The 26,566-nt window shown below is 38.3% G+C and overlaps 1 protein-coding gene across 3 annotated transcripts in view; it reads right to left on the reverse strand.

The window, feature by feature from the left end:
• The window catches only part of ERCC8 (ERCC excision repair 8, CSA ubiquitin ligase complex subunit), a 65,729-nt gene continuing 46,628 nt past the window's right edge, over nucleotides 7,466-26,566 (reverse strand). For 2 of the 3 annotated variants that reach the window (XM_021077003.1, XM_021077004.1), the window contains 3 exons: nucleotides 23,364-23,561; nucleotides 14,073-14,153; nucleotides 7,470-8,290 (listed from right to left, as the gene is read on the reverse strand). In XM_021077003.1, coding sequence (XP_020932662.1) covers nucleotides 8,222-8,290; nucleotides 14,073-14,153; nucleotides 23,364-23,561 — 348 coding nt within the window. In that variant the 3' untranslated portion in view covers nucleotides 7,470-8,221. Of the gene's footprint in view, nucleotides 8,291-14,072; nucleotides 14,154-23,363; nucleotides 23,562-26,566 lie in introns of all 3 variants that reach the window. The other variant, XM_003133989.6, reaches the window with a different exon arrangement.

Raw genomic sequence — 26,566 nt, forward strand, 5'->3', positions numbered from 1 at the left:
CCACTAAGCGAGGCCAGGGATTGAACCTGAAACGTTATGGTTCCTAGTCAGATTTGTTCCTGCCGCACCACCACAGGAACTCCAAATGGGGCTTTTTAATATAAACTAAACAGAAAGAATGCTTCAGTTGAAAAACTTTTTTTTCTCTGTTAAGGTATTTGCTTAATTAATTGTAAAAAAAAGACTTGGTAGGAAATATAAAAGCTTATCCATGATGTTTTTAGACTTCCTGTTAAACATAGGTTTAGCACTATGCAAATAAAACATATGCATTTATTGTTTTCTATATATTTTTTAAAACTAGGCATTTCACATATGTTCCATAAATGACTTTAAAACTGAAATCTATTTGAAGTGCAAGAAACACCTGACATATGTGCCCTTTGAAGTAAAGCCAGGATACAAGTACTGTGTATGACTATAAGACATATACTTTTAGCAAGACGCTGTGGAAAGAAAATCTCTAAAATGTAAAAGGCAATGGAAAGAAGTTACAGGTGATCATTATCTCTGTAATATGTGCATTTACATAATACTGTCAATAAGATTTGACAAATATTAACTGAATGAAACAAAGAAAAGTTCCAAGTGGAAGCCTCTATAGACCTCCCCTATTTCTTCAAGTGTTTAAAAACAAAACAAAGGTTTAGAGTGGAAGGAGAATTAAATAATAATTAAAGTCTCTCCTGATGATCACAGGCCTGAACTAGTGACCTCAAAGATCAGGTGCAAAATCTGGAAGAATAGTACAGAAACAAAACAAGTATTCACTGAGCATCTACTAAGTAGCAGGAACTGTTCTAGGATTTTTTTTTTTTAAAAGACCAGCAGAAAGGAAAAAATAAAACCATGAAGGATAGAGTAGACTTTATACGCAATTATTAGGTGATGCAGAGAGAAAAAAAAAAGAGAGAAGCAGCAATTAAATAAATAATAGGAGAAAATATTCCCGAGCTGAGAGAAGGCTTGAGGCTTCAGATTAACAGAATTTACAGGGAGTCCCCTGGTTAAAGATCTGGCATTGTCACTGCTGTGGCTTGGGTCACTGCTGTGAAGGGCATCTGATTGATGGCCAAGGAACTTCTGCATGCCACAGATGTGGAAAATAAAATAAAATCTCACAAGAGGTCCAGGAAGTGAGGGGGGAGGTGTAGACTTATCAGATATCTGGTAAAATTAGATAATAAGAAAAAAAATTCTCACAGTTGACAAGCTTTCAGCTATAAAGAACAAGCTTTTTTTTTCTTTTTCCTTTTATTGTCTTTTTCCCTTTTCTAGGGCCACTCCTGTGGCATGTGGAGGTTCCCAGGCTAGGGGTCTAATTGGAGCTGTAGCCACTGGCCTATGCCAGAGCCACAGCAATGCGGGATCCGAGCCAAGTCTGTGACCTACACCACAGCTCACGGCAACAGCAATGCCGGATCCTTAACCCACTGAGCAGGGCCAGGGATCAAACCCGCAACCTCATGGTTCCTAGTTGGATTCGTTAACCACTGAGCCACCATGGGAACTCCAAGAACAAGTTCTTTACAGAGATGAAAAAAAAAAATCAAATTGTAGATCTAGAATCCTAATCTACAATATAGAAGCTAGAAGAAAGGAGACATAATAGTTAGACTAACAACAACAAAACAAACAAACAAACAAAAGGACTATAACCCAAGAATTCTACACAGCAAAATTACCATTTTCTTTGCCAGAGGAAAAGATGATATTCAATAACGAAACTGTATTACCCAAATACATTACCTAAGGAAAACATAGTGCAGTTCACAATCTTTACCACTGCACATGTGGCCTAAATAGGGGATCGGCAGGAAAAAAAAAAGTGGTACATTCACAAGATGGAGTATTGTGCAATTAAAAAAAAATGACAATGTGTTAAAATTTGTACCTGGGATTTGTTCTAAGACACACCAACATGGAAATGATCATTGTAAAGCATTAAGTTTATACTCAAATATCTGCAGAACCAGGAATAATGGTACACCATGCTGGGCAGGGCCACATGGGGAATGACCAGGATCAGTCAGGAGGCAAGAGGGAGAGGGTGGACATGGCCCAGAGGTTTTATTGAAGTTTTTATGGGAAGGAATGGGTGAGATAGGGCAGGTACACCAGGTAAGTTTGCATATTTTGAATAACTTCAGTAGACTCTAGGCTGTAGGAGCTGTCCTTAGCTGGCTGGTACTGGCCCTGGGGTGATTCAGGGCAAGTGAATACTGGCTTGGTATGGGAGAATTTGATAAAGGAGATGATTGAGGTGAGAACTCTGGATTGGTTAGCTTGGATATTAAATATACACTCCCAGGTGGTGTTGCCATCACTGGGAACTAGCTAGTCCTGGAAAGGGTGGTATCACCAGAATCAAGGACCCAAATGCCTAAGTACCCGGGATACAGAAAATAAGAAAATGTTCTCAATAAAACTAACCCTATGTTTTGACATCATATTAAGGAATCTTTGGGGATGATGTTAGTGGAGACTTTTAGAGTAACCTCTAGTAGCTTACTCTTTTGGCGCAGGAGTGTGGGGTTATGCCTTTCAGCAGAGAACAAGTAGTATGGCAGGATCACAGGCTAAGTAATCTCAGAAATGTACTAGGATCCCTAATATTGAGGGAAGAAAAGCGAAAATGTCCTGCATTCAATTTGTGCCTCAGGAGAGGCAGCCCATGTGTGCTGCTGGGGCCAAGGTTTTAGGGTCAGGGTGAAGTCATCTGCAACAGTGAGGTCTTAGACTAGGAGATGTCCTCTGGGATGTGGGACAGGGTATCCTTTCCAAGAGGGGGCCCGCTTGAGATGATATGGGTCTCAGCATTTGCTATGTTTGGTGGAAACAATGTCTCATTTAGAGGGTTCTGACTGTAAATTAATGAAAGCACCCAGACCAGTGGCAATAAGACCAACAGTCAATAGGAAGGTGTGCAGCTACACTGACAGGGTTTTTGTTTTTTCGAAGTTTAGGCTCAAATAGGTCCCCTATCAGATCAACAGCCATCTGGTACATGAACAATCTGGTTAATGGGCCCTTGATCTGGCCTCCAGCCCTTCTGGGAAAGAGGAATGATTAAAAATGTATAAAGATAGGGAAAGACATTATAAAATGGACCACATATATAATGACTCTTTATGTACATGAAGCAATGCATGTCACCTTTAAATATAAGGGAAAATTTTAAGCTGGTATGAGCCATACACTGGCCAGGGGGCCTTGAATTAAGAGAGGTTAAGGCCTAGAGCAAGAGACTCATTTAGAGGCCTATTTACCTAACTGGAATTTGAAAAGGAGCTTGTGAAATGATCATTAGGTCTCTTAATTAAACTGGGTATTTAATACCTACCAGGGACAAGAAAGTTCTAGTGTATACATTTTTCAAGAGACTAGCATGGTCTATTTTGAGAAGAGTATATTTTGGTTATTATCAATATAGTATTGGGGTGCAGTGCCAAGGTCTTGTATTGTGGGCTTAATATATATGGAGATGTATGATTTTGATTTATATTTTCGATATCTGTGAAGCAAAAGAGTCTGAGTTTGTTAGGTTTTTTTCTGCCTGCAAGTGACAATTTTAGGTAATGACCCAACAGTTTTTAATAAATGTGAAGATAGGGCTACTTGTTGGCCAGGCATCCAGCACTAAGACTACTGCCTGAAGTTTGGCTAAGTGTGTTGTTTCTTGGATCCTGCCCTTTATTAGGGACATTGCAGCTAAGAGATGGAAAGCAGCAACATTCCATTGAACTCCATCATGCATGGTGGTTAGCCGTTTCATTTGTATCCTGTTCAGTTAATACCAAGTCGATTCTGAGGCAGCCAAGTTGTCTAGGGGAGGAGTGACACCCTCCAGTACCAAAGCATTTAGCAAGGGACTGAGGACAGAGGAAACCACCTCCTCTTGCAGGCAGACTATTTCAGAGAGCTCAGGTTTGGCTCCAACCTGTCTAAAGAGGCCTTGGTAGCTGTGCCAAGTTTCTGGTGTATTGTTCTATGACCCTAAGCTTAACAGGTAGCTAGGTATGGAAGGTCACAGGCATAGGGTCTGTGTGAGCCTGTTTTCCAGAGTATTTTATTTGTTTCAACAGAACGTAGTATGAGGCTAAGAGGGGCAGTTTCTAGCATCAGAAGCCCTTGGGCAACTTATGGCCATCTGAAATGGTCTAGAGATTCCAGGAGGCATGACAAGAGATTGCCAAAATCCCTTTAGTGAGAGCCCTTTAAGGCACAAATGGGAGTATCTGCTGATTTTATTTGGAAGTAAAATTTGTAAATACGTCACCATCAGAACCCCAAAAGTACTAAAAGATGTTGGCTCTGTAAATCCTAAATGTGTACCAAATGAGTCTCCTTGGAGGAGGATGTCATCAATGTAATGTCACACCTGTGCTCCTGAAACAAAGTAGATGCAGTTGAGATCTTGCCTGCAAAGATCATGTGTGATGGGAAAGCTGCTGAGATAACTGCGGAAGTCTGAAAAAGGTGTATTGGGTCCCTCTGAGGTGAAGGCAAATTGCAGCTGGAGGCTGCTGAAATAGTATTGAACAGAACATGTCAGCCAAATTTATAGGAGTAAAATATTTACTGGTTATTGATTGAGCAGAATGAGTGATTTCATATAAATAATAGTGGATATTGAGTATGGGTGCTCCCATGGATGGGACGACATCAATAACGGTTTTTTTTTAAGGCTGTACATGGAGGTTCCCAGGCTAGGGGTTGAATCAGAGCTACAGCTGCCAGCCTACACCACAGCTGCAGCAATGCCAGATCCTAGCCACATCTGCGACCTACACCAGATCCTTAACCCACTGAGCAAGGCCAGGGTTGAACACACGATCTTTTGGTTCCTAATCTGATTCTTTTCTTCTGCGCCACAATGGGAACTCCCTCTTTTTGCTTTTAAATCAGTAATCTAGAACTAGCATTGTGTTTGCTAGACTGCCATTTGCTTTGTACCTAAGATTTAAAGTTCTTGTGTTTTTTTCCCCTTTAGCTTATAGCCACCTAAAGTGGCAGTCATTTTTCCTGTTTTCTTCCTGTTTCAGGCTTTTGCGCCCTGAAGGTGCAGTCTTTATTTTCTTTTTCTGGCTGTTAGATGGAAAAGAGGGAGGCTGAAGGGGCCAGGTGCCTCTAGGCAACATCCCTGGGACAGTCCCTGTCCATGAACAATCAGTCCCTTCCCCACACCCTCACCAATTTTTAAACTTGTAGAATGGCTTGTATCTCTCTCTAGGTGACCCTTTTTTCCCTTTCCTTTTAGGTACTTACCTAATAAGTTCCTGATGGTCCTGAGGGGCCTGTGAACAAAGTCTTCCTTCTCTAGGTTGTCATAATCAACCTTAGAGGGCTGGGGGTCTATATCTAGGAAAGCAATGGTGGTATCAGCTTTATCTTTTATATTTTGGTTTTGAGCATGAGACTTTTTGCACGTTGATGAGGACCAGTTTTATGAGAGCCCAGGCGCATGGATTAAGGGCTTTGCATTTCTAAAATTAACTGGATTTTTCTTCAGGGTTTTTGGTGTGTGTGGGAGGCACTAGAACTAGATGCCCCTTTCCCTTTCTCCCCTTTTTCATTAAACATTGAGCCACTGGTCTTCAGGGATGGGACCTCTTATACCCTAATAGGCTGGGGAATGAATTGCTTGTGACAGCAGCAAGCAGACACAGCAGAGAGGCTTGTGACCTAAACAATAATGCTTGTGGGAAGCCAGGATCTCCTGAGAAGACCTTCATGCCAAATCCACAAATGGCCTACAGCACTCGAGCGAGCGTTCAGGTTGAGCCATCTCCTACTATTTTGAGAAATAGGCTGAAATTTGACTCAGAAAAGCAGAGTGAAGAGTTTCCTAGTGGTTCAGCAGGTTAAGGATCCAGCACTGTCACTGCAGAGGCTCAGGTCGCTGTTGTGGCTCGAGTTTGATCCCTGGCCCAGGAATTGTTACATGCCTCTGGTCTAAAACATTGAAAAAAAAAAAAAAAAAAAAAGAAGAAGAAAGTTCAGAGTGGGAAAGGGGTATGGTTTATGGATACCTCCAGGAACATATAACATCCCAGACACTAGGTACTAAGATGGCCCCACTTCTTGTCAGCACTGTCTTGTCAGTGGATTAGACTCATCCCATGGCACAAGCAGGGTAGTTACCCTCATCCCCAGCAGACAGACCTTTTTGAAATGTAGCTGGTTACCAAACACTTCTAGTAGTATTGTCCTGGACCCTGAGCTCTCCACAAACGTGGGAAGTAAGTTGAGTGCCCTCTTTAGGTTGGGCAATCACAGTAACAAAAAAACAACATAATGGAGTAGCCACCAAGCAGCAAGTGTGCCAATAGACCAGAGTTCCGTTTCAGGCGGTGGCCTCTGACCGTTGGATCCACTTAGTAAGCTAAGAGCAGCTCAAGGAATATCATCTCCTTTTTGTACCAAATTACTGAGTAAGTTTAGTACTAGACAGTTTGAATAATTTCAGTAGACTTTGGTACCTAGTTGTCTGGTATCTGGCCCTGGCATAATCTAGGCTAAGGGGAAGAGTGGCTTTGCATGTGTGTTTGATGAAGGAGGTGGTTGGGTGTGTACACTCTGGATTGATTGCTTTGCATTTTAAAGGCATGCTCCCAAGGGGAGCCTTTTGCTATCTATCTCAAGGTACCAAATGCCAGAGTATCAAGAATACAGAAAATAAGAAAATACAGCCCAGCCAATACACTTAGCTATACTGAATGACACAGAAAAATTTCTATGTGCTAAAGCTGGAAAAAAAAAATCAAAACAGAACTGCGTATATCCCATTTTTGCAAAATCAAAATACTTTCCCACCTTTGTCTACATAGGTTCATATAGGATTGTACCTGGTTAATAACTTGTACTGTGGCAGGAGGAGTAAGGGATGGTGAGGGGGGTGCTGTTATGGGAGGAGAGGAATTTCCATGATAATAATAGCATAACCAACATCCCACTGTATAAAATTATATGTCATAAAGAGATGCATGAAAGAATGGCCACTAAATATTAACAGTGGTTACCTTAGGGTGGCTTAATTCCAGGTGACTATTATATACTTTTGTAAGGTATTACACTGCTTAAATTATTTACAATGACTATGTATATTTATATAACTAAAAGGAAGCAATACTAACTGCAGTTTGATGGAAGGCTTTTTTCTTATTAGAAATTTCTGATTTCAACAGCATTCTCAAAGATCATAAGCATCCTCACTAAGGGGAGAAAAAGTGAGAGTACAATGGTTAAGGCTTAAGAAAATCAATTATCAAGTAAATGTATAGAACACATTTGGCCAGAAAGGGCTTATATGAGGCCTAACATTCACACAACTTAAAAACTCAACAACTGTATACTTGGTATTCAAGCTCACAAAAACCTTTTTAACTAGTCTCCTACTGCTAAGAATCAGAAAGTAATATGAGATTAGCTTCATGATAATCATTTGTAGGTTATGACACAAGACGATGAGACAATAAAACAGAAATTTTATGACATTTTCATGTTTAAACCAGATTCACTGCCAGAACATTTTCTGCTTTGATGAATGAATTAGGAGTTGGTCACATCTTAACCAGATTCATAGAAAAGTAGTTGAAGCTGCCATTCAACACATTAAAATAAAGGAAACATGGGATTTCCCTAAGTTAAAAACCTCCTATGATGCACTTTTTAGATTGTGGAAGGTACTGGGTTCAAAAAAATTTAACATAAAGCTAGACAATGGTCAAACGAAATCGCTGCAAAAACTGAATACATAAATAAGAATAAAACATTTTGATGCTAATTTTTCAGTTATAATTTTTGTTATACTCCACAGTAAAATCATCCTTGAAAGTGAAAATAAGCAAGGCGATGGGACAGTCAGCAGGAGAAATCGCTGATAACTTCTACTTGCTTATTCTTTGAGATTGCAACTTATTGTTCGCACACTATGCTCAAGTTCCTACACTGGGGGTGCCATGACCTGTCTCTTGTACTGTAGCTACAGGGGCTGGGGCAGGCCACAGAAACTGGGACTGGGGAGATATGTTCTGCTTGAATAAACTATACAGAACTCTGTTTCAGAATTTCATGCCACCTCATTTTAAAACAAAAGGAAAAAAAATCACCCCAATTCAGGGCTAAATTAGGGGTCACTGGACAATTAAAAAAATAAAACAAAACAGTCCTGTTTTAAAAGTTTCATCAGTAAAGACAAAAAGGTACTAAGAATTGATATTCATCCTTCCTCATCACTGCTGCTCCAGGCATCTTCAAATGCTGGATTTAACTGTGATTTGGTTGTAGCCTAAAAAAAGGGACAAAAAAGGAAAGATTTGATTATTCTACCTCATAGTTTAGGCTCACAATGCAGTTATGAAATAGATTAGATTAGATTGTTTTGAAAGAAACTATATAACCATTAATTTTAAACCAAAAGTAACACCCTACATACAACATAAAATACTGTAACTTTGTTTGAAATAGACGTATCAGGAGTTCCCATTGTGGCGCAGTGGTTAAGGAATCCGACTAGGAACCATGAGGTTGCGGGTTTGATCCCTGGCCTTGCTCAGTGGGTTAAGGATCCGGCGTTGCCGTGAGCTGTGGCGTAGGCTGGCGTCTACAGCTCCGATTAGACCCCTAGCCTGGGAACCTCCATATGCCATGGGAGGTTGCCCTAGAAGGGGCAAAAAGACAAAAAAAAAAAAAAAAAAAAAAAAAAAAAAAAAAAAAAAAAAAGAAATAGACATATCAGACTCATGCAAATTAAGTTTCCTTCAAAGTTTTTAACAACCCCCTCAACACATACACACATGATTTAATTGTTACCACTTAAGGCATTTTTTTTTGGTGTCTTTTGTCTTTAGGGCCGCACTCACAGCATATGGGGGTTCCCAGGCTAGGGGCTGAACTGGAGCTGTAGCTGCTGGCCTATGCCAAAGCCACAGCAACATGGGATCTGAGCCTTGTCTGTGACCTACACTACAGCTCATGGCAACGCTGGATCCTTAACCCACTGAGCAAGGCAGGGATCGAATCTGAGTCCTCATGGATACTTGTTAGATTTGTTTCCTCTGAGCCACAGTGGTAACTCCGATTACTCAAGGCATTTTTACAACTTTTTGGAATTACCTGGAGAAGGGTGCACAGTAAAATCCATGTGGCTAAGACTGGACTCAGGTCTATGGTCTGACTTGACAGCCCAAAATATTAATGTGAGTAACTTTTCATTGTTTAGATGGATCTGATTTTATAAAGAAGCAAATATCTATAAATGGGGAATAAGGTGTTTATTAAATAGAGTAATTCTTGAAAGTGAAAATAAGCAAGGTGATGGGACAGCCAGCAGGAGAAATCGCTGAAAACCTCTACTTGCCATTTTGGTCCAAAAAGTAATGTGGTTTTTAAATAATGAGGTAGCTCTGTCTGTCTCTGTCTGTCTATCTATCTATCATCACTAGTTAAGTAGTTGAGAAACACATGCAAAATGTATACAAATGGCAACATGTTTGTTGTTAGCACACAGGTTTCCCTGGGAAATTTCTTTGAAAGAGAGCATTCATTTAAATGGTATTTATTTAAAACCAGAAAACATCATAGTACTCCTTTAACTTTAGAGCTGTACCTAATAAATATAATCAGCATTAGAGGAACTGTAATTATCTCTGGTATTTCGAACCAATTCACTTTTTAAACACACCTTCTTTTTCTTAGGCAAATAATTAAAGGACTTTAAGATGGCCTCATTTTTTAAAAGTATCTGGGCATCATGAACCAGGTTTATTTCTTATTGTGCAGCTTTTACATTTGCTACACATTTTTAAAACCCAAATCCAATAATGTACATAAATTATTCTTAGATTACTTAGATGTATTGTCTTTTTCAACACATAACAATATTTCATATCAAGGGTAACCCCTACGGCATGTCTGAGAAAGTTCATTTCCTTTTTTGATGAACATGATAACTTAGAATCTTATAACTCAAACAAGGACAACAGTAGAAAAAGCGGGTGTTTCTAGTAAATTCCCCAGGTATCAGCCAGGATAGCCAGAAAACAAGATATTAATTTAGGTATTCTTTGTAATATTAAAACTATAGATCAGAATCCAGCATTAACCTAATGTTGGGTATTGTCACCATTAACAAACTTTACGTTGGCTATTGTCACTTAGTTTTTTTTTTGTCTTTTTGCCATTTCTTGGGTCCCTCCCTCAGCATACAGAGGTTCCCAGGCTAGGGGTCGAATTGCAGCTGTAGCCACCGGCCTACGCCAGAGCCACAGCAACGCGGGATCTGAGCCGCATCTGCGACCTACACCACAGCTCACGGTAGTGCCAGATCCTTAACCCACTGAGCGAGGCCAGGGATCAAACTGACATCCTCATGGATACTAGTCGGATTTGTTACATGCTGTGCACAATAGGAACTCTCAGGCAAAGTTACATTTTAATATAAATTATTGTTACTGTGGTGAGCAAACAAAAATAATTAAGTGAAAATTGGAAATGCTGCATATAAATTCTGTTTATAGCAGTAAAGGATAACAATATGAATGTATTACAATATTATTAGAAATGTATTTTATTGTTAAAAAAATCACAAATAAAACATCTTACTTGTAGTTAAAAGCTTCAGTAAAAATATATATAATGCAGTACACATATTACTGCTTGAGAATCACTGATCAAGTGTTAACTGCCATCTATTACTTCAGTTTTCTCTACAACATCTCCTCCTAGTGGACATTCTTTCTCTGCTCAAACATGGCCAGCCTGTCCGTTCTACTGACAAACAGTTGTGAATGTTGTGGAGGTAGGGAAGTTTAAAGCAAATCTAGTTCAGGTCCAAATAAAAGGAAGGAAGAATAAAACCAAAAATAACATCTAGCACACATACATCTTGATAAATTCTAATTTTTTTTTCCTTCCCCTTCTTTCCTTCTTTTTCCTTCTTTCTCTCTTTCTTCCCTTTTCCTTCCTTCCTTACTTTCTTATTTTCATATTTTGAGGGCTGCACCTGCAGCATATGGATGTTCCCAGGAGAGGGGTTGAATTGGAGCTGCAGCTGCTGGCCAATGCCACAGGAATGCCAGATCTGAGCCGCATCTGCGACCTCCACCACAGCTCACCGCAATGCTGGATCCTTAACCCACTGAGTAGAGTCAGTATTTGAATCTGCATCCTCATGGATACTAGTAACATTTGGTACCACTGAGCCACAATGGGAACTCCGTAACTCTAAATTTCTTACTGGTAATTAATGGAAAATCTTTATAGGTAGAATATAAGGTTGTCTGTATCAGCACTGATTACACATCACACAAATGGTAAATAAAACACCTATGTATTGTGTGACGTCAAAATAAAGTAAGATTCTTGATGAGAGGTCAGGTTTTTGTTTTTGTTTTCTTATCTTTTTAGGGTCATAGGCGCAGCATATGTGGTGGCCTACACCACAGCCAGAGCAATGCCAGATCAAAGCCGTGTCTGCGACCTACACTGCAGCTCACAGAAACATGGATCCTTAACCCACTGAGAGAAGCCAGGGATCGAACCTACATCCTCATGGATACTAGTCAGATTTGTTTCTGTTGAGCCACGACAGGAACTCCAAGAAGTCAGATTTAAACTGTAATATAGACACTCTAGACATTTCAGGCAGGAAAAAGTGAGTAGGAGTTACATAGGCTTGCCCTGACCATAGCCAAATTTTAGAAGTGGCAAAAGTAAGGCAGATTCTTCAGAATCGAGAAAAGAGCCTACAATAAAATAGTAAGATTTGTACTCAAAGACCATAAAACCTGTTCCTATCATCCAATGCCTTTCAGTTTCTTATGTTGGAACTAAATCCCTCCTCTATCCTAGCTATCAGAAGAAACACCCCTAAGATATTATTATATCTTGGCTGATGGAGAAGTAAATCTTATCTCAAGGGGGTATTTGAAAGGAAACCTAAGAACAATTTTGCTTTAATGATTCTAATATTTGAAGTTATTATCAACTTGCCACAGATCACTAATAAATGGCTGAACTGGGATTCCAACCCAGTTACCAGTATTACTATTATTTAGTTTACTTGAAATTAAACACCAAGTGTTTGTGTGTGTATGTGTTTTATTTTGTGTTAAGTTGCCTCTCTGGGCCCTGCGGTAGTCTTTCATTTGATAGTTGAGATGAAAATACTTTAAAATATGAGTTAAATAGTAAATAGCATGTAACCGTGTGTTCTGTGCAGTCTTTTCTACTGGGACTGCATCATGATCATATTCATATTCTACCTTCATTCACAAGAATCTTTCAAATTAAAGTTTTGTGGAAATATTTTTAGTGCTTTTTTTTTTGCTTTTTAGAGTCATACCTATGCCATATGGAAGTCACATCTGAGACCTACACCACAGCTGACGACAACACCCGATCGTTAACCCACTGAGCTAGGCCAGGGATCGAACCTGCATCCTCGTGGATACTAGTTGGGTTTGTAACCTGCTGAGGCACAACTGGAACTCCCAACATTTTATATTAATATGAGAAAAGTGCCTATCTTAGGCATATAAACATTTCAAAAGTAAATCTCTAAAACTTATAAAGCTAACTTGTTTCTTGTGTATATCTATTTGATTTCTACTTAATCGGCTCGTTTTTCCATATACATAAATTCTTCTAGATAGGGAGTTCAAACTATTACCATAACTACATAATAAGAAAATAAACTATCAGAATCAAATATTCTGTATAAAATAAGGAATTTAATTTTCTTCTAATATTCTTTTTTTCACACATAAGTCAAAGATGTTTTACCTTTATTTTTATAGCTTTCATTTGGTAAATAATTGTCAAACTATCTAACATGGCTTGTAGTGTTATAAATTAGATCTAATGTACACAGTAATTCCCACATAGCAGGACATAGTAATTAAACTATAATACAAAATAAATGGCTGAACCAATTTGTTTGAACATATTAAGCTTTCTAGAAAAAAAATTAGTCATTTAAAGCAGCTGTACACTAAAACTAATCAAAGCCATAACAAACCATATTAGACATGTACTAAATCTGGAAGTTCACTTTTAGGTAACTTGACATGAAAGTAAAAAATTCAGAGCATACTACCTAAGACCAGAGTTCATGTCTTATTTATCTTTGTTTATCCAACTTTCATTTTTTAGGCCCTCTATTCACACTATCATATTTGTACCAATTTATGTGCTAAGATAGGCACTAACTGTTGGTAGAAGTGTAAAGTGACAAAATTTGATGGTGTGAATAAAGAGCTTGAAAAATGTCATACACGATAACTCAAGAGATAAATTTACTTCTAAGAATCTAATCAGAAGTAATCAGAAATATAAACAATTTATGAACAGATATTTACCTTGATTTGTTTATAATGATCAAAAGAAATATCTTCAAATAGGTAAATATTTAAGTAAACTGTGGTACTTAAGTGACAGAATGCTAGACTATTTAAGACAATATTTATGAATAGTTATTAACAACATAGAAGAAGTCATATAATATTGAGAAAAGTAGTATGCTAAGTTTTTTTTGGTTTTTTAGGGCCGTTCTCATGGCACATGAAGGTTTCCAGGGTAGGGGTCGAATCGGAGCTATAGCTCCTGGCCTATACCACAGCCACAGCAATGCCAGATTTGAGTGGTGTCTGAGAACTACACCACAACTCATGGCAACAACAGATCCTTAACCCACTGAGTGAGGCCAGGGATTGAAGCTGCATCCTCATAGATACTAGTCAGATTTGTTTCCACTGAGCCATGATGGGAACTCCAGTAGTATGCTGAGTTGTCTGTTAACAATTTATGTTAAAAATGTGCATAGGATAAAACAAGAATGAAATAAATCAAAATGTTACTAGTGATTAATTCAACTTCAGAAATTTATGTTCTTTTTTTGAATTTTTCAAATGTGTTAGAGGCAAATTATTATGTTTTAAAATCAGAAAATAGTAAAAAATACTTTACAAGTCTCTCCCATACAAACTTAAAAAAACCTTTTTTTATGGTTTAGAAGTCACTGTGCAAATTGTATATGCTCATGTGTATGTGAGGTAAAAAAGTAATATTACCTCATCATTATCAGGAACTGATTCATATAAGGATGGTACCCAAGCAAGAATATTGCAGTCTCTGCTACCGCTATAAAGTTCCTGTAACACAGAAAGCAAAGATATGGACTGTAGGTCAGTTTAAAGTTGGTGCCAATCTGAAAGGAACTACATCAAATTTTAAACTTATTAATTCTTAGGTTAAAGCAATTAGATTAATTAGATTTCTACTACCCAAAGAAACTGAGCTGATGCCCTATTCTGTTTGTTTAAGATGTAGTAAAGCTTAGTTTTCTACTTCAAAATAGTATTAAGGATTAAGATGGCAGAATAGAAGGACTAGAGCTCAACTTCTCTCCTAAAAACAACAAAGTTTACAACCAAATGCTGAGCAATCTTCAAACAAATGGACCAGAAACTCTCAAAAAGATATTCTACTCCAGAAGAAAAAGAGGAGGCCACATCAAGAGGTGGGAGGGGCGATTACATGATACAAACAACCCCATACCTCCCGGGTGGGGAGCTCCACAGACTGGAAACTAACTGGTTCACAGAGACTCACCTAAAGGAGTAAGAGTTCTGAGCCACACATCAAACTCTCAAGTGTGGGGATCTGGCAATGGGAGAAAGAGCCCCTGGAGCATCTGGCATTGAAGGCCAGTGGGGCTTGTGTGCAGGAGCTCCACAGAACTGGGGGAAATGGAGACTCCATTCTTAAAAGGTGCACATGGACTTTCACATGCACTGGGTCCTAGGGCAAAGCTAAGTCTCCATAGGAATCTGGGTCAAACCTGACTGCAGTTCCTGGAGGACTTCCTGGGAAAACAGGGGTAAATGTGGCTTGCTGTGGGGGAAGGACATTGGAAGCAAAGCTCTTGGGAATATTCAGCAGCCTTGCCTTTCTCTGGAGATGGCCATTTAGGGAAAATCTGGACCCACCCATCAGTCAGTGCTGAGAGGCCCCAGGGCAAACACAGCACTGCCCAGCAGTAAACAGGCTGCCTAGAGACACCCCAGGCAACACAGCCACTTCTAATCTCACCCAGAGACAAAGCCCCACCCACCAGAGGGATAGGAATTAACTCCACCTATCAGTGGGCAGGCATCAGTCCCTCCCAGCAGGAAGCCTACAGCAAGCCCCCATACCAACTTCAGCCATAAGGGGGACAGACACCAGAAGTAAGAGAGGCTACAACTCTACTATCTGTAAAAAGGTCACCCACACCAAAAACCTGTAAAAATGAAAAGACAGAGAACTATAACTCAGATGAGGAAGAAAGAAAAAAACCTCAGAAAATCAGCTAAGTGATCAGGAGATTCTCAGCCTCCAGGAAAAAGATTTTAGACTGTTGATGCTGAAGATGATGCAAGACATTGGAAATAAACTGGAGGCAAAGATGGATAACTTAAGGAAACACTGACCAAAGAGATACAAGATATAAAACTTAGACAAGAAGAGATGCAAAATACAATAACTGAAATAAAAAATTCACTAGAAGCAGCTAACAGCAGAATACAGCAGAAGAACGAATAAGCCAGGTGGAGGACAGATTAGTGGAAATTACAGATGTGGAACAGAAAAGAGAAAAAAGATTGAAAACAAATGAAGAGAGTCTCAGAGAACTCTGGGACAATGTTAAACGCACCAACATACGTATTATAGGGGTGCCAGAAGGAGAAGAGAGAGAGAGGGGGACAGAAAAAATATTCCAAGAGATAATGGGCGAAAACTTCCCTAACATAGGAAAGGAAGCACTCACTCAAATCCAGGAAGCACAATGAGTACCATATAAAATAAACCCTGAGACACATATTAATCAAACTGACCAAAATTAAAGCTAGAGAGAAAATATGGAAAGCAGGTAGGGAAAAGAAATAACATACAAGGGAACCCCAATAAGGTTATTGCAGATGTTTCAGCAGAAACTCTGCAGGCCAGAAGGGAGTGGCATGATATACTTAATGCGATGAAAGGAAAAAAACTCCAACCAAGATTGCTTTACCCAGCAAGGCTCTCATTCAGATTTGAAGGAGAAATCAAAAGCTTCACTGATAAGCAAAAGCTAAGAGAATTCAGCAACATGAAACCAGCCTTACAACAAATACTAAAGGAACTTCTCTAGGCAGAAAAGAAAAGACAGCAACAGGAAACAAAAATACCGCAAATGACAAGGCTCACCAGTAAAGGTATACATACAGTACAGATCTGAACTCATCCATGCACAATTATGCCACCAAAATCAGAAATCATGAGAAGAGGTGGGTACAAATGCAGGACACTGGAGATGAACTTGCAATTAAAAGAACAACAACTTAAAACAATCTCATATATATAGAGACTCTTATATCAAAACCTCAGAATAACTAAAAACCAAAAATCTACAATTGATACACTAATAAGAAAAATCCACTCAAATACAGCACTAAAGATAGTCATCAACCCACAAGAGGAGAGAACAAGAGAAGGGAAGAAAAAAGAGCAACAAAAACAAATCCAAAGCAATGAATAAAATGGCAATAAGAACATACATATCAATAATTACCTTAAATGTTAATGGACTAAATGCCCCAACCAAAAGACATGGACAGGCTGAATGGATACAAAAACAAGATTCATATACATGCTGTCGTCAAGATATGCACTTCTCTTCTAGGGACACATACAAATTGAAAGTGAGAGGATGGAAGAAAATATTTCATGCAAGCGGGGATCAAAAGAAAGCTGGAGTAGCAATACTCATATCAGACAAAACAGACTTGAAAATGAAGAATATTTTAAGAATATTTTAAGGAAGGTCACTACATAATGATCAAAGGATCACTTCAAGAAGAAGATATAACAATTTTAAATATCCATGCAGCCAACATAGGTTCACCACAATATATAAGGCAACTGCCAACAACCTTAAAAGGACACATCGGCAATAACACAATCATAGTGGGGGACTTTAACACCCACTTACAGCAATGGACAGATCATCCAAACAGAAAATCAATAAGGAAACATAGGCCCTGAACGAAGCATGAGACCAGATGGACTTAATAGATATTCATATGACAGTCCATCCAAAAGCAACAGAATACACATTCTTCTCAAGTGCACATGGAACATTCCCTAAGATTGATCACATCCTGGGGTACAAATTCAACCTCAGTAACTTTCAGAAAATTGAAATCATATCAAGCATCTTTTCTGACCACAATGCTATATGACTGGAAATCAACAACAAGAAAAAAACTGCAAAAACACAAACACATGGAGACTCAACAACATACTATTAAACAACCAATGGTTCACTGAAGGAATCAAAGAGGAAATTTAAAAATACCTAAACGCAAAGGACAACAAAGATATGACACTCCAAAACCTATGGGATGCAGCAAAAGCCATTCTAAGAGGAACGTTTATAGCAAAACAAGCCTGCCTCAGGAAACGAGAAAAAGCTCAAATAAACAAGCTAATTTTACATCTAAAGCAGCTTGAGAGAGAAGAACAGACAAGACCTAAAGTTAGTAGAAGGAAAGAAATTATAAAGATCAGAGCAGAAATCAATGAAATAGAAACAAACATAACCATAGGAAAGATTAACAAAATGAAAATCTGGTTCTTTGAAAAGATCAACAAAATTGATACACCCTTAACCAGACTTATCAAGAAAAAAAGAGAGAGGACTCAAATCAATAAAATGAGAAATGAAAAAGTAACAACAGACATCACAGAAATACAAAGGACCATAAGAGACTACTACATGCAACTATACACTAATGAAATGGAAAACCTAGAGGAAATGGGAAAATTCTTAGAAAAGTACAATCTTTCAAGACTAAACCAAGATGAAGTAGAAAAGATGAATGGACCCATCAGAAGAACTGAAATTGAAACTGTGATTAAAAAACTTCCAACAAACAAAAGTCCAGGACCAGATGGCTTCACAGGTGAATTCTATCAAACATTTAGAGAAGAGCTAATACCTATCCTTCTGAAACTATTTCCAAAAATTGCAGAGGAAGGGATACTCCTAAACTCATTCTATGAGGCCACCATCACCCTGATACCAAAACCAGACAAAGATATCACCAAAAAAGAAAACTACAGGCCTATTTCACTAATGAACATCAATGCAAAAATCCTCAACAAAATACTAGTAAACCATACCCAACAAGACATTCAAAAGATTGTACATCATGATCAAGTAGGATTTATCCCAGGGATGCATGGGTTCTTCAACATCCACAAATCCATCAGTGTGATACACCACATGAACAAACTGAAGAATAAAAACCATATGATCCTCGCAATAGACGTGGAAAAAGCCTTTGACAAAATCCAACACCCACTTCTGATGAAAACCCTTCAGAAAGTGGGCATAGTGGGAACCTACCTCAACATAATAAAGGCCATAGATGACAAACCCACAGCTAACAGCATTCTCAATGGTGAAAAGCTGAAAGAATTCCCCCTGAGACCAGGAACACGACAAGGATGTCTGCTCTCACCACTACTCTTCAACATAGTTTTGGAAGTCCTAGCCACAGCAATCAGAGAAATAAAAGAGATAAAAGGAATCCAAATTGGAAAGGAAGAAGTAAAACTACCACTATTGCCAGATGACATGATACTATACCTAGAGAACCCTAAAGACTCTACCAGAAAACTGTTAGAGCTCATCCATGAATTTGGCAAAGTCTCATGATACAAAACGAATACACAGAAATCAATGGCATTTCTATACCCTAGCAATGAAAAATCAGAAAGACAAATTAGGGAAGCAATCCCGTTTACCATTGCATCCAAAACAATAAAATACCTAGGAGTAAACCTACCTAAAGAGACCAAAGACCTGTACTCTGAAAACTATAAGACACTGATGAAAGAAATTAAAGATGACACAAATAGACGGAAAGACATACCATGCTCCTGGACTGGAAGAGTCAATATTATCAAAATGACTATACTACCCAAGGCAATCTACAGATTCAATGCAATCCCTATCAAATTACCAAGGACATTTTTCACAGAACTTGAACAAAATATTTTAAAGTGTGTTTGGAAGCAAAAAAGACCCAGAAGAACCAAAACCATCCTGAGAAAGAAAAGTGGAGCTGGAGGAATCAGCCTCCTGGACTTCAGACTATACTACAAAGCAACAGTCATCAAAACTGTATGGTACTGGCACAAAGACAGAAATAGAGATCAGTGGAACAGGATAGAAAGCCCAGAATTCAACCCATGCATCTACAGCCAACTCATCTATGACAAAGGAGGCAAGAATATACAATGGAGAAAAGACAGCCTGTTCAATGAGTGGTGCTGGGAAACCTGGACAGTCACATGGAAAAGAATGAAATTAGAACACTCCCTAACACCATACACAAAAATAAACTCCAAATGGATTAAAGATTAGGTATAAGACCAGATACCATAAAACTCTTAGAGGAAAACATAGGCCAAACACTCTCTGACATAAACGACAGCAACATCTTCTTGGATCCACCTCTTAGAGAATTGACAATAAAAACAAAAATAAGCAAATGGGACCTAATCAAACTTAAAAAGTTTCTGCACAGCAATGGAAACCCTAAACAAAATGAAAAGACAACCCACAGAATGGGAGAAGATACTTGCAAATGCATTGACTGACAAGGGATTAATCTGCAAAATTTACAAACACCTTCTGCAGCTCCATACCAAAAAACAAACAACCCCATCAAAAAAATGGGCAGAAGATCTAAATAGATAATTCTCCAAAGAAGATATATGGATGGTCACAAAACACATGAAAAGATGTCCAACATCACTCATCATTAGAGAAATGCAAATCAAAACCACTATGTGGTACCACCTTAAAACCAGCCAGAATGGCCAGCATCAAAAATTCTACAAACAAGAAGTGCTGGAGAGGGTGTGGAGAAAAAGGAACCCTGTTACACTGTTGGTGGGATTGTAAATGGGAGCAAACACTGTGGGAAACAGTATGGCGATTCCTCAGAAAATTAAAAATAGAACTACCATTTGATCCAGCAATCCCACTCCTGGGCATCTATCCAGAGAAAACCATGTCTCCAAAGACACATGTACTCTGATGTTCATTGCAGCACTCTTTTCAATGGCCAAGACATGGAAACAATCTAAATGTCCATTGACAGAGGAGTGGATCAAGAAGATATGGTACATATATACAATGGAATATTACTCAGCCATTAAAACGAATGAAATACCGGCATTTTTAGCAACATGGATGGACCTAGAAATTATCATGCTAAGTGAAGTCAGCCATACAATGAGACACCAACATCAAATGCTTTCACTGACATGTGGAAATCTGAAAAAAGGACAGACTGAACTTCTTTTCACAATAGATACTGACTCACAGACTTTGAAAAACTTATGGTTTCTAAGGAAGACAGTTCAGGGGGTTGGGGGATGCACTCGGGTTGTGGGATGGAAATCCTATAAAATTGGATTGTAATGAACATTGTACAGCTATAAATGTAATAAATTCACTGAGCAATAATAAAATAGTATTAGGATATGTTAGATAGAGTTCACTAATACATTAAAATTCACAAAAATAATCACTGTAGTTTTTATCATAGCATCCATTTATTTCAAATGTCAGAGTAGTCACAATGAAAAAAATGGTAGAAATAAGAGTTTGTCCTTTTTTTAATAACTGAGCTTTTTTTTTTTTTTTTTTTGTCTTTTTGTCTTTTGAGGGCCACACCCACGGCATACGGAGGTTCCCAGGCTATTAGGTCGAATTGGAACTAGTTTTGGAACCCCTAGACCAGCTAACACCACAGCCAGCCACAACAATGCGGGATCGGAACTGCATCTGCAACCTACACCACAGCTCATGGAAATGCTGGATCCTTAACTCACTGAGCAAGGCTAGGGATCGAACCTGCAACCTCATGGTTTCTAGTTGGATTCATTAATCACTGAGCCATGACGGGAACTCCATAACTGAGTTTTAATAAAGGCTTCAGTAAGGAAATCATATGAGTTTCTAGATAAAATAGGCCAAAAGTTCAAAGAAAGTTTTATTTAGCTCATAGTTGCCTGACTGGCTGCAACTGAAGAGCATTAAGACATATGCTATGCCTGCTGAGAAGTTTATTTTATAAGGGGAAGCTTGGGCCGATGCACAGCCTATCAATGTCTTTATGGATATGCTATCTGCATATGCTGAACAATGTTCATTCTCCTCCCCATAAAACTTAGGAAATATACTGGCTGGTATTGAAAATATTCTCATGGGGCAGTGAAAGAGAGACTTTCACATATAGAGGGCAAAAGTGGTATAATCTTTTCCGAGAATGAAATTTCAATGTGTCCAAGTTTCTATATGCATTTCTAAGTCATGCCAAAGACACATGAAAATCAGGGATATTATCAATATTATATTCATAATAATAAAACCAGGAATAATTGTCTAAAAACTACTGTCCAGGGTAATTACATACATATATATAGTTATATATATATATATAGTTATATATATATATATATAGTTTTGTTTTGTTGTTGCATTAATATGTTATATAATCATTAAATTTAATTTGAAGAACATTTGATGACATTGGAAAATATTTATATTGTCATAAGAAAAGAGTAGGATATAAATCAAATATTCATAGTGTGAAGGGAAAAAACAGGTTGTAAAATACTAGGACAATTTTCAAAAAAAGCTACTAAGTGAAGAGAAAGGGCTAAAAAGAAAAACCAGCAAAATATTAAGTGGTTATGAAACTCTGACTAAATTTTTATTTTTTCTCACAAATATATGTTTACAGAAATATTTCTAAGAATATTTCCCTGCTCTACTCTAATAGATATTTCTCCAAAGACCTAGAGAATATTATGCTTAGTGAAATAAGACAAAGACAATATCACTGATATGGGGACTCTAAAAAATATTGAATCACTATGCTGTATACCTGAAACAAACATATTGTTAATCAACTATACTTCAATTTTTATTTTATTTTTTATATTTTATTTCATTTATAAAAAATTTATTTTATTTTTTAGGGCCACACCTGCAGCATATGGAAATTCCCAGGCTAGGGTTTGAATTGGAGCTGCAGCTTCTGGCTTAAACCACAGTGATAGCAATGCAGGACCCAAGCCTTGTCTGTAACCTATACCAGAGCTCATGGCCAACACAGGATCCTTAACCCACTGAGGATCGAACTAACATCTTCACGGACACTAGCCAGGTTCATCACTGATGAGCCACAATGGGAACTTCTATACTTTGATTTTTAAAAATAAAGGGATTTGAATTGAATCTTGACATTTTTGAGATTAACGTAGCGGTTCAGTTGGGAAATGAGACTGAAAAAAAAACCCAAAAACAATCTCAAAGTTTACAGAAAAGTTGCAAGTGGAGTATGAAGAATTTTTTTTCCCCTTGAAACAAGAGTATAAGTTGCCAACATGAAGTTGTATCACTCTTGAAGAGTTCAGTAGTATGTATTTCCTGTGAACAAGGACTTTTTCTACATAAATATAATGCAATCAATGAAATCAGATGATTCACACTGATATATCACTATCAGATAATTTTAATTTTAATCCTTAACCCACTGTGCCATAAGGGAACTCTCTAGCTAATTTTTAGATCCCACTGAAGTTTCACCAATTGTTCCAAATAACACACTTTATAGCAAAAGGGTCTAGTTCAAAATCACATGCTGAACTCAGCTGTCATGTCTCTTTACGTTCCTTCAACCTAGAATAGTTTTTCAGTCTCTCCTTGGCTTCACTGACACTGACATTTGAAGACACACACCAGTTATTTTGTAGAATGTCACTTGAATTTTGTCTCGTTTCATTACCATTAAACTTAGGTGATGCATCTTTGCAAGGAATATCACCCTTTGATAATTTTTTTTTTTTTTGGGGGTCTTTTCAGGGCCACGCCTGCGGCATATAGAGGTTCCCAGGCCAGGGGTCCAATCGGAGCTACAGCTGTCGGCCTACACCACAGCCACAGCAATGCCTGATCCAAGCAGAGTCTGCGGCCTATACCACAGCTTAGGGCAACACCAGATCCATATTCAAAAGAAAGAATTTATCCCAGTCAAAGGTGCATAGTATTATGTTGATTCATTGAGACATCCTATGCCACCTATAAAATCTATCCTCTATTATCCTCTATTTAATATACTCTAGCTCAAAACTGGATAAAAAGCTTAATTCCAGCTTAATTCCTTAGAGTGAAATTGTAATTTACTCTTTTATATATAACTAATATGGCAAGTTAGCTACCCAACATTTTAAAATCCCTTAAGTATCATTCTTACCTGGAAATTAGACTGAAATACACAGCAGTCAACACTTTTATAATGTCCCTTAAGCATAGTTATCTGTTCTCCTGAGTAAATTGTATAAACAGCAATGGTGCTACCATATGGTACAAAAACAAATTCTGTACTGCAGCCACAGGAGACAGTGAATTTCAATCCTTTTCTACTGTCATTATGAACTTTTCCATAGTTCACCTGCAGGATGTTAAAATATAAAGTTATTCACTTAAATTTGAATTAAAAAGACAAAAAAAAAAAAGACAACAAAGACAGGAAAAAAATTTACTTAAAATATTATAATATACTATAGGAACAGCCCCAATAAAGTCTACAGAAAATGATTAACATCCTAATAGAAACAACGGCCAATAACATATATGTACATTTCATATAAGAGGGAAATATAAATAGTAAAAAGACCCACAAAAACAAATGGTCACATTTCAATCTTGACTGAAATAAAAATGCAAATTAAGGCAACTCTGAAGAAGCATTTTGGACCATTTAGTAAAAATTTTAAGAAACTGTTAAGATACTCAATACCAGTACAAGTGAGGTAAACATGTAGGTGCACTGTACTTTGGTCATTTCTTCTCAAAGGCAAAATGCTTTATTATGCAAAAATGTATTGTACAGTTCAGTGATATTAAGTATATTCACAATGTTGCGTAACCATTACCACCATCTATTTTTTATCTTGCAAAACGGAAGCTCTGTACTCATTAAACAACAATGATATTCCTACTCCTTGACCGAGTAACTACTCCTGGGAATTTATCTTAGGGAAATAATTAAGCAGCAAAAAGGTATATGCCCAGAGGAATTCAATGCAGCATTATCTCGAATGGCAAAGTAACTGAAATAGATGTAAATTACTAACACATATTAACTCTAGAGTTTATATGGCAATTAAAAATTGAAGTATGAAAATTATGCTGAAAATAGGGATAAAAGCTAAGTATAAAATAGCAAAGAACATAGTGTGTATATTATTTTTACTTTATTTTTTGTCTTTTTGCCTTTTCTAGGGCTGCTTCACGCTGCATATGGAGGATCCCAGGCTAGGGGTCTAATCAGAGCGGTAGCCATGGTCTAACGCCAGAGCCACAGCAACGAGGATCTGAGACCCGGCTGCAACCTACACTACAGCTCACAGCAATGCTGGATCCTTAACCCCCGAGTGAGGCCAAGAATCAAACCTGCAACCTCATGGTTCCTAGTCAGATTCGTTAACCACTGCGCCATGACGGGAACTCCAGAGTGTGTATATTATAATCACAGCTTTTTTTGGGGGGCGGCGGTGGGGGGGCGAACCCATGGCATATGAAGTTCTCAAGCCAGGGGTCAAATCAGAGCTGTAGCTGCAAGCCTACACCGCAGCTCATGGCAACTCTGGATCCTTAACCCACTGAGCAAGGCCAGGGATTGAACCTGTATCCTCAAGGGTATTAGTTGGGCTCGTTACTGGTGAGCCAGAACTGGCACTCCCTATAATTGAAGCTTTATATAAATAATTATGTATTCGAGATAAAAAAAATTCTGCACCTATATGTCAAAGATACAAGCCCAACAAGATCAGCATTACCTATGCAGTCAGAAACAGAATTCCAGGCCTCATCCCAATCAATCTACTGAACTAGAATCTTTATTTTAAAAAGTTCCCTCAATGGTCTGCAGGTTCATCAAAGTCTGAGAAGCTTTGTGCTAAAGAAACTGACAGGTTTACTTCCTGTGGATAATTTAGATAAGCAACTTAGGGTAAGTGTAAAATCAGAATCTAATCCTTTGGGAATTATGAGCACGTAGACCACCAATATCTCCCTTCGCTGTCAGTTATACTGGAGTTTAGACAAGCAGCTGAGTGATTTGCCTTTTACCTTTTTCTAAAGATTGGGTGGGAGTGTGTGTGTGTGTGTGTGTGTGTGTGTGTAAACTCTGCTTACCCACCTTTGAGGTTAACGTGTGACAGAAATGAGCACAGGTATTCAGCTACCTCACTGCAGCAGTGGTACAGTGAAATGTGAAAAAATGAAACTTAAAGTCAGTAGATTTGGGTTTTTGAAACCCACTCCATGTCCTCATTTTTTTTTTTTGCCTCTTAGGAGTGATGAATGATTTAACCTGTGAGTTTCATTCTTCTAGTCTGTTAAAAGGAAGTAACATAACACATTTACCAGAGTTATTATGAAAAATCAAATGAAAAAATGAAATAATGCATTAGATAATATCTAGGATATAAAATAATTCAGTAAGTGCCTAGTTTTATTAATATATATATGTATTTAAAAGTATAACATTTCCAGGAGTTCCTGTTGTGGTGCAATGGAAACAAATCCAACTAGTATCTACAAGGATTTGGGTTCAATCCCTGGCCTCGCTCAGTGGGTTAAGGATCTGGCGTTGCCATGATCTGTGGTGTATGTAGCTTGCAGACAGAGCTCGGATCTCGTGTCGCTGTGCCTGTGATGTAGGCCAGTGGCTACAGCTCCGATTAGACCCCCAGCCTGGGAACCTCCACATGCTGTTGGTGTGGCCCTAAAAAGACAAATATATTTTATATATATATAAAATCCATTCTAAACACACTATTCAAAATATGGGGTTACTAGCAAAAATCCATAGAATCCATATGAGTATCACCTTCAAGAAGGAGAGAAAAATGAAATAAAATCACAGTAACTATTTATACATATACTCAGCACCATTTATATCTATCACATTCATCTTTGATGCACATGCCAGCCTACTTTTCCAAAATGATCCTGTTACTTCTCCACTCAAAAGCCTTGAGTGGATTTCCACCTTGCTCAGAAAAAGCCAAAGCCCTTAGGAAGGCCTATAAGCCTGTAAGATCTGGAAACTGCATTTTTTTGGGCCACGTCCATGGCATGTGGAAGTTCCTGTGCCAGGGACTGAACCCTTGCCACAGCAGTGGCCTCGAGCTGCTACAGTGACAACACTGGATCCTTAACCTGCTGAGCCACAAGGAACTCCTAAGCCTGTAAGGTCTGGTGTCCTGTTCCTTCTGTTCCTCATCTGTTATTCTCCCCTGTGCCTAATCTAGTCCAGTATAAAGGCCATATAGATGCTCCTTGGGTATCCCAAGCTTGCTCCTCCCCTGGATTTTTGTACTTCCTTCTTCCCTCCTTCCTTTGTCCGGAATACTCTCCCTCCCGGATGCTGGATGGCTCACTCCTTCA

Source organism: Sus scrofa, chromosome 16 (genome assembly GCF_000003025.6).
Source record: "Sus scrofa isolate TJ Tabasco breed Duroc chromosome 16, Sscrofa11.1, whole genome shotgun sequence".
Lineage (NCBI taxonomy): Eukaryota > Metazoa > Chordata > Mammalia > Artiodactyla > Suidae > Sus > Sus scrofa.